Genomic DNA, 9,504 nt, shown 5'->3' on the forward strand with positions numbered 1-9,504 from the left:
TAAAATTACGCAGAGAAAAGCTGGTGGCCAACAACACAAAACTGTCTGGGACTTACCTGGACTGGAGGAGAGTCCTCTTCCACCATTTGATGTCAAAATAAGAAACTGTTTGTGTTTTTGATAATGCATAACGTGCTAACGGCAAAGGCAGATTATTATGTGCCTGTAAAGTTCTCATGCCAATTATAAATATACAGCAACTTAACTATATACATATTATACAGTAAGCATGTCCTCATTTTACAGTAATCATGCTGTAAAAACCACAGAAATTGCTGTATACATGTTATACAGTAAGGATATCTTCATTTTACTATAACAATGCTGTGCAAATGACAGAAGTTTGTTAAAGTGTATCCAAATAGTCAAAATTAACTCCACCTCACAACAAGTCAGTGTAGCTGATGCTGCTTTTATATTGTTGTGTTTGTACTTTTACTAAAGTAAAGGATCTTAATTCTTCTTCCACCACTGGGGAACAATGACCAGAAGTCACAATGCTCTCTGATTCAAACACACTTCTACCCCACTGTTTATTATCATGATCTCCACCAGGCCTAAGTGATATTAAAAAAAAAAAAAACTACATCAAACCTTTATATAACCTGTATCTACTACTGACTCATTCCTCTTAATGGGTGGTAGGGGTTGCAATCCAAATCAAACAACTCCTAGGCTAAAAACATGGCTTACCTTCTAACTCTGTTTGGGAGTAATGTAATTAAATTGTAAAAATATATATATATATATATGTATAGCTGTAATCTGTTACAGTTACTGAGAAAAAATATGCAGCTAAATTACAATTTCTCATCAAAATTTTGATCAAAACTGTGGACACATGCAAATATTCGTTTCGGGTTGTATGGTGGATCTCGGCACTCTACCAGTTTAATAACTTTACTTTGCAGATTCAGATTTCTTATGATTATGATCAGCAAATAAATTATGATATAATATTATGGATGAAGATAAGACTTTATTGATCCCTGTCAGAAATATATAATGTAAAATTTGCTCTTGGTTTACTAGCTGCAACGCTTAATTGATTAACACAAAATGAATGAGTTATTATTATCCAATAACATATCAGCCTTTTCTACATTCTACCATTGGTTTTGACTTTGGCAAAGTGAAAGTTCCTCCACCATTGACTCCAGGGCTTGTTTATGGCGTTACTTTGATCTTAGGTAATTGGTATCTTCAAACACGGTGAAACTACAAAGTCTGTCAATATAATTTATAGAGGAATACATTAATATTTGTCTAGAGGGTAAACTAGAACTAAGTAAAGAGCCCTTTAGGACTTGTACGTAACCACAATCTGAAAAGTGGGTAAAAGTAGTCAATGTCCATCATTGTGTGTTATGTAAAACTTTTGAGTCAGCTGAAAGCTTCCTGATTGGTTGGTCAGGCCGACACGATGACGTACCCCTGCTGGCTGTGGTAGGTGGAGTCACGTGCGGCCATACATACCAGCTCTCAGCCGCATCATGCCGACCACTGTTTGGAAAGTTATTGTTGTTTATTTCACCTCCATAACCGGCTTTTATTCCTGTTTTCATAACGATGTGACTCCCGAGGAGAACCCAAACATACCAGCTATCGCCAAATACTTCACCACGAAGGGGAGGTACGAGGAAGTGAATCCGTATCTCATACAGGACATACTCGCCGTAAACAGGTCTATACTACAGCCTCCGTCTGCACAATGTCAACAAATCCACCTGACTGCCATCATACGACACGGTACGAGGTACCCGACGAGCAAAAACGTGAAGAAGATGCAGAAGTTTTACGAGCTGGTGAAGCAAAGCGCCGCAGACGATGCGAGCTGGCTGCAGGAGATCAAGACTCAGTGGACGATGTGGTACACTGAGGACATGGACGGCAGACTCGTCCAGAAAGGCGTGAACGACCACAAACATCTGGCCATCAGGCTGTCAAAGCTGTTCCCCTCACTGATTTCAGAGGAGAAGCTCCGAGGTGGATTCGTCCAGTTCATAACCAGCTCAAAGCACAGGTGTGTCAACAGCACACTGTCCTTCAAGGCAGGACTGACAGAGCTGTGGGACATCACAGGTAGGACCACAGTAACATGATCATGACCTGCTACAGCACTGACATGCATTTTCAATACTACTAGAGGCCGTGCAGTACAGTGCAGATATCTGCCAGGCAACCCAAAAATAATATTTGGATGTAACCTTTGTAATCACCAATGTAACTGTAATCTAAGTTGTCATAATTAGCATATGAATTCTTGAGTTAGGGTCAAAAACGTGTTTTGTGAGGTGATAAAGACCACGGACCTCCAAATGTAAGGAGCTCATCATTGTAGACATTTGTGCCAAATTTGAAGAAACTGGTGTTGTTGGGGTATCATGTTCATGAGTTTGAGATGACCCAAAAACATATTTCCCATGGCCACGGCTGTCATCGGTGTAGAAGCATTAAAAAAAGTTTTTTCAAAGTTTTTAAAAACTTATGAACACAGAGGTCCTTTATCATACTGCCATGAATGTGCACAAAAAGAATTAAGCTGATCAGTCCAGTAGTATGGGAGATTAGCAGCAGACAAGCTCCAGGTCTGTTGATCTTACACATGTAAACAACTAAGTGATTCCACCCCCTTGAGACCTACACCTGGCCGGGATCATTTATTTATTTATTTTTTGTTTGTTTGTTTGTTTTTCATCCCCAGATCAGGAGTTTGACCATGCAGTGAATGATGCTCTGATGAGGTTTTTTGATCAGTGCACCAAGTTTGTGGAGGAGGTGGATAACAACCCATCAGCTCTGTCAGAGGTGGACAAGTTCAAGCAGGGACCAGAGATGAGGAGAGTCCAGGAGAAGATCGCAGACCGTCTTAAAGTCCCATACAATAATGTCACAGATGGTGAGATATTTTATTTGATTCAAAAACATACCACAATTTAAAGATCAGCTCTACTGTCATTATACAATAGACCAGTTTGTAAACAATGAGAAAGCTGCGCGCACATCTCGGCAACGGAAGTACAGCAGACCACAACAACTTGTCAGTGGGCTGGTGCAAACACGAGCAGTTTTGATCGTGTCCTCAGTCCAGTCAACACACCTAATAGCTTGTAGCCGTAGACGCTACCGGTTGCTCTGAAACAGTCATAATCCTGTAGGAAGTTTGAGCAACTTATATCGACCACTAGAATATCAATTCTGAAGTATCATATACTCGACAAACAGACGTTTTGGTGTTGGTAAAATGTTTAATTTAACCTTTGCAGCTTGATAACTCGTCTGGATGCCTGGGGGAGACTGCTACTTCTGTTGCTGAAATATGCGCGCAGCTTTTCGATGACGTTAGCTGTAAAAAGGTCTATACAGGATTACACACACACACACACACACACACACACACACACACACACACACACACACACACACAGAAAATGTATAAACAAATATTCAAATATTTTAAATTAGAATAAAACAAAGTAGAACAAAGTATGTAAAGTAGTGATGGTAGTGAAAAGGTAGTGGTATGTTATCTAGCTTGGCTTCATACTGTTAGATACAGCAGCAACAAACATGGCTGAAAGCAAAAGTAATGTTGCTACAGGCCAATTAGTAAGTTAGTTCTAAAGAGGGGAGCGACTTCCATAGTGTTAAACTGGTTAGGGTACAAAACATCAGATGTACAACCAACCACAGTAATATGTAAGAGGTGCAAGATGACTGTAACAACAATTTTGGTGCCTTATCATGTAGAGCTTCAACAATTTATTGGTTAATTGATTAATAAATTAATTGCCAACTATTTTGATAATCAACCCTACACGTGCCCTGACAGACGTCACTGAGCTGAAATGCGTTGGTGTTTTTTTTTCCTCTCCTTACTCCTCTGTTTGTGATGCTGATTTCTAGGAACATAAGACTGTTAACCCATGTAAGATGATTTCATAAAACTTAAGCAGCTAACTAAACTAAAGCTGGAACAACTGACTTGAATTTAGTGGCCTGCTCAGCCAACGTTAGGCAGAGAGTAGCTGAAAGTTTAACTGTAACAATTCAGTTAACACCTGTTATGGATAGGTAATATTTAAGATAAGCAGCTACAATTCATCTGCTGCTGCCCTGATGTGCATTTTAAATATAGATCTGTGTGTTACGCAACTGTATCATTTCATTTTACATTACTAGAAAATATATAAAAATTAGTCTGAGCAACTTATAGTATCACAGAGGTACGGACAACTTAGAGCCCCACTCTTATGAAATGGAAATAATTTATTGAAAGTGCAGCAAGTGATTGCTGTCTTCATTTTCCCAATAATTAGTCGCACATTATACAGTATTTTCTTGGAACATCTCAGTGAAACACTTCCTTTCCAGAAAATTATAGGAAACTATAAGCATGCTAAATAAAATTTAGCCAATAAACTATGACTCAAAGGTCAAATGACATCACACAAAAATTAGTCCTCACTAGAGTATTATCAGTATTTGAGGCTATTTCACAGTGAATATTTGTACAGCAGGTGGAGCTGTTTTATAATTTGTATTGTTGATTAATATGTATTGAAGCTCCATCAGACTGAGTTGTAGCCAACATTGGCTGCCTGGGCTGTTTGATTCACAACTTATATAACATCTTACTGCAACCTTTCTCTTCCAGATATGGCCGAAGCCGCATTTTACCTGTGTGCTTATGAGTTTGCCATCAAGACTGTGAACTCTCCCTGGTGTCGTCTATTTGATGAGGTGGACGCGCAGGTATGGGCCTCAAATATTTAATGATTGTAAATTTTGGCTGTTTTTTTTTAGCATGTTGAATGTGTGCAGCTACAAATTAATCCTGCAAGGTTGGAGGAGATGTTTAAGAGTCAATAACCTGATGTGCTTGCTTTAAGTTAAGTTACTCTTCATCATTTGTCATAATTGGACAAATATGATGCTTTCCTGCACAAATGTCCCAGAGAGGGATGGTTTGCTTAAACTTAACTTAAATGTAGCATTTGCAAATCTTAAAGAAATAGAAAACCTAGATAGGAACACAAGGGAAAAATGGCAAGATTTAAGGAGAGAAAAAACATTATAAAGCTGTATTAACCACCATCAGTCTTAGAACCTCAAGTCATGAAAGTAAAAATGTCACCAAAGACATTTTATTAAGGAAAAAAAACGTCAACATGTTTAATCTGTTTGTTCTTTTTTAGTCTTGGGCAGGGGCCTGCAAATTCTAGTAGTTTCACTCAAGACACCCCATATAACATCTATTCCATTACTTCTTTCTGTATTGTGTGTTAATTAAACAAATTAATACAATAAATAAAAAGGGAGGACGTGTTTGCAAGGCCAAGTTAGAGAAAGGCTCTGGCTTTGATAGTATGTAATGCTGTCTCTGCTTTGCCACGATATTCATTCTTTGAGAAACTGTTATTCAGGACACAGAATGTTGTGTGTCTTGACTGACAGAAAAACTGACAGCGTCTTGAAAGACTGGCAGATTACTATTTTTTAACCCCAGCGGCAATGATTTGTTGGTTTGGCTCAACAGGTAATGGAGTATGCAAATGACCTGAAACAATTCTGGAAAAGAGGCTATGGTTATGATATTAACAGCAAATCGAGCTGCATCCTCTTCCATGACTTGTTTAGTCGACTCGACAAAGCAGCCAAGGAGAACAAGTGAGTAAACCTTGAATGTCTTTCAGTACACGTAAAAGGAGGGCAGTGTTACTCTGTAGTTTTCTTATTATGAACAAAACACATTAAACAACCAAAAGTAGTGACATGTTAGTCCACCTCTTTCTAATATCCTTACTCTGTTTTGGCTAAAGATTTGGGCATTTGTTTGGGACTATTTTCAGCCATGGATGAATACACATTTGGTGCATATGTGAGTATTTACTGCACAGTGGCAGGACGGTGTGTGTGGGGTTGTGTCAAACTACACAGATACCTCTTGTTAGTCAAATGAGTTTATTGTTGGGTTTGGTTTATGTGTGTTATTTGTCAACAGTAAGTACAGAGGTGTTCTGATTGTCTAATCTCTATTTCAATTAATAAACAAGTAGAACTAAAATGATTAATTGCTTAATCAATAAATTTATTGGCAGAAAAATCATTGTCAGTAATTCTGATTAGTGGTTAACCTCCTATGCACTCGAATCTTATGCAATGTAGCATTTGAATCTGAATGAAGGAATGCGTAGAGAACAAGTCAGGTTTGTTACATACATAAACATTAAGATATAACACAGGACATACAATGCTGTTGCTCCAGTAACACAGGCTTATCGAATTATTTTTGCAGGTGTAGCCAACCTTAGTTGCGTCACTACCTCTGTTGAATGAGGATCGTCATCCCAAGTATGAGATTTCTCATTCACTGCGTCTGCCTCCATTCTGTCATTTGTCATTTGATGTCATGGGAAACAAGCAAACTTGTTCATCTAAAGATTTTGATCTCCTGTGGACATAACAAGTTGTACTCACTCTTGTTGTGCACACTCCAGAGAGTAAATTTCATTCAGGCCTTTACACCTCAAATCTTAAGTGGGAGGAAAAAATAACTGTCACTGTTAAATCTGCTTGTTCTGTCTTGTTTTGCTGTTGTATTTTGCAAGAGGCATTCCTTTCCTATTTAGGGGCATTTCCAGACTTTTTTGACTGACGTGAAGCTGATATGGGGCTCTGATTTATGCAGGGCTGACATGAAGTACATGTAGGCTTTGAGAGTCAATTCATCCTCCACACTCCAACGTGACAATACATATTTTTTTTATTATTTATTATTTCAGTAACCTTGTAAAAATAAAAGAAGGCTACACACAGAAGAAAACATTGCATATTCAAAATACTCATCAAAGACTTGTTTCACTTCTCAATGGACAGGTCAATCATATTTGGGGATAAAGGCGTGGCACTTGGGGGTGGCCAATCTAACCCCCCTAGAAAGGCCCTGTTCTTGTTTGAAACAGTTTTTTAACAAAGAAACAACTCAGACATTATTTTGTGCATGTTTCTTGCAGACTGTCTTGCTTCTGTAATTATGGTCAATTTGCAGTGTCAATTTAAGTAAGGCTGTAGAGAAAATGACAGTCATCTCCTTCACTTTGGCATCAATATGAACCTTTCCTAAATTTGTCTGGACAATTACACCACTGGACTGCTACCCGGTTATTTAAATACATGTAAACTCTTTTAAATTCTCTTTACTTTAGATTTTCAATCCGGCTGTCAATTCTCCTCTCTTAACTACTGACCAAAAGTGTCTGAATATGTTTGGGGCCAAAAGTATACGTTTTTCATGAGAAAACTACAATTTTCAAGGCAACTCAAACTCTTGAAGTTTTTAAAACATTTTACCAACTAATGATGTTTTGTTGAGATAATCTACTTTTTTTCTTTAGATAAACATAAATCTCTGAGAAAACCCCCCAAAATGTATTTCAAAAAGCAAACTCACTGATATGAAAGTGAAAAATGGTAAATAATGCTGTATTTCCTATCACAACCATTTCATTTTCAAGCACTCAAATAGTGACAAATCAGGTTCACAACTCACTGTGAACAATTCTTGAAATACATTTTTTTATAAAACTCAAAAATTCAAGTTTATCCAAAGTAATTTGTCTCAACAAAAGATTATAAGTTAGCTAAATCTATTTCTCTTTTACTTCAAAACTTCAGAGTTGACATGGATTCAAAAATCAGTATTTTTTTTTAATAGTGTAAGATTGCTACCATTATTGTCTTGATCAATTACCCCATCGATTATTCTTTCAATTAGCAATTGTTTGGTCTGACAAAATGTCAGAAAATAGCAATAGTTATACTTGTTTTCTTCTGACAGACAGTCCAAAACAAATGTATGTTTAATTAACAACAATAAAAAATGCTAATCCATCAATCAGTTAAGCAGAGCTAATTCTGTGTTAGACCTGATCTGATCATTTCCATAATGTTGTCAGACACTTAGAAAAACAGTCTGAGCCAGTCAGTGGACACTCAACATTTTCAACACTGTTTGTCCTGTGTGTCAGGTCAGGCCAGCAGGTGACTGAAGCTGTGACAGTCCAGATCGGCCATGCAGAGACCATCCTGCCACTGCTCACCCTTCTGGGCTTCTTCAAAGACAGTAATGTCCTGACGTCCACTAACTATGCCTCACAGACCCACCGCTCCTTCCGCACCAGCCACATGTTACCCTATGCAGCTAACTTAGTGTTGGTGCTGTACGACTGTGGGGGAGGCGACCTGAGACTGCAGCCGCTGCTCAACGAGAAACCCGTGACTTTCCCTGGTTTGACTGACCAGAAGGCCTCCATGCCGCTCTATGAAGACATCAAGGAGCACTACAAGGACCTGCTCAACAGCTGTGACTTTGAGACTGAGTGTCAGCTGTTCAAGACTCCAGCTGCAGCTTAGGCAGACAGGGTAGATTCTGGAAAATAAGGTGTTATATTGGCTTTCTTGTGTTTTTTGGTCCTAATGGGAGGATCTGAATGCTTTCCTAGTGAAAAACATGAACATATGACTCTTTAAGCTGGCATTTTTAACATTAAGCATTTTTAGCATTTTTCACTCCCTTACCTGAGAAAAGACAGGTTTGGTGACTCTGAAACATGCTGTGTTTCCTGCTTAGGAATTTAATTGCAAGTTTACCCGTACCATTACAGTATTAATACCGCTACACTGCTGATTTGCAGGGATTATTTCTATTATTGCACAAAATAGAGCAGAAATTAAAGAGTGTGTTTTTGCAGTGTACACATTTTCCATGTTCTCTTACACTATGGACATTCTGACCATGTTTTATGATGCTGTATTTATTTAAATTTAATTTTACAAAGGTTTTTTTCATTTCATCAAACTGCTTACTGTGCGCATTGCAGTAAGTCTGGATTAAAATTAGTAAAGCAACTTGGATATTTTTGACAGCTGAATAGTTCTGCATTAAGAAATCAACCTCCTTCATAGCTTACCTCAAGTCGGTACCTATTATATTATCTGTAGTGCCTTACAGTCTTTTGAGTATCACTTTCTAATAAAGCACCCTTTGTACAGGGCTTATCAGTTGTAACTAATTGATTTATTAATGGATAATCATTTACTGATTATATACAGCTCAGTTATAGGCCTTTAAACAAGAACAACTTGGTTTAACAGGTTGTCCACTATGCATTTATTATGACTCTAAACATTTGTTTCTGTGTACAAAATGGATTAAAAAAAATTATTGACTTGTAACTGCAGATGTTTGAAATGCATAAGCAGATATCTGATATAGATAATTATGCAAATTCATTGTGCTGTAAAATCGCTTGCTTTATTTGAAATCTATATTTAATATTTCACCGTCTGTCACCACTCTTTTTCATCAAAGAACACCATGATAACGGTAACTTAGCTATACATCTCATAATCACACCCAGTAACATACGTTTAATGTCATGTTTTGGGGATTTATTAGTGCGTTCCCTCACTTGACATTTACTCAGTTAACAATAAAGCTAG

The 9,504-nt window shown here is 37.8% G+C and overlaps 1 protein-coding gene across 1 annotated transcript; it reads left to right on the forward strand.

Annotated features, from left to right (window-relative positions):
- The first annotated feature begins 1,318 nt into the window (after positions 1–1,318).
- Positions 1,319–9,342, forward strand: minpp1a (multiple inositol-polyphosphate phosphatase 1a). The gene is made up of 5 exons (XM_084736274.1): positions 1,319–2,082; positions 2,705–2,899; positions 4,658–4,755; positions 5,540–5,670; positions 8,031–9,342. Exons 1-5 carry the CDS (start codon positions 1,494–1,496, stop codon positions 8,413–8,415), a joined length of 1,398 nt encoding a protein of 465 aa, XP_084592400.1. The 5' UTR covers positions 1,319–1,493; the 3' UTR covers positions 8,416–9,342.
- Positions 9,343–9,504: the final 162 nt, after the last annotated feature.

Source organism: Lutjanus erythropterus, chromosome 14 (genome assembly GCF_056507025.1).
Source record: "Lutjanus erythropterus isolate fLutEry1 chromosome 14, fLutEry1.hap2, whole genome shotgun sequence".
Lineage (NCBI taxonomy): Eukaryota > Metazoa > Chordata > Actinopteri > Lutjaniformes > Lutjanidae > Lutjanus > Lutjanus erythropterus.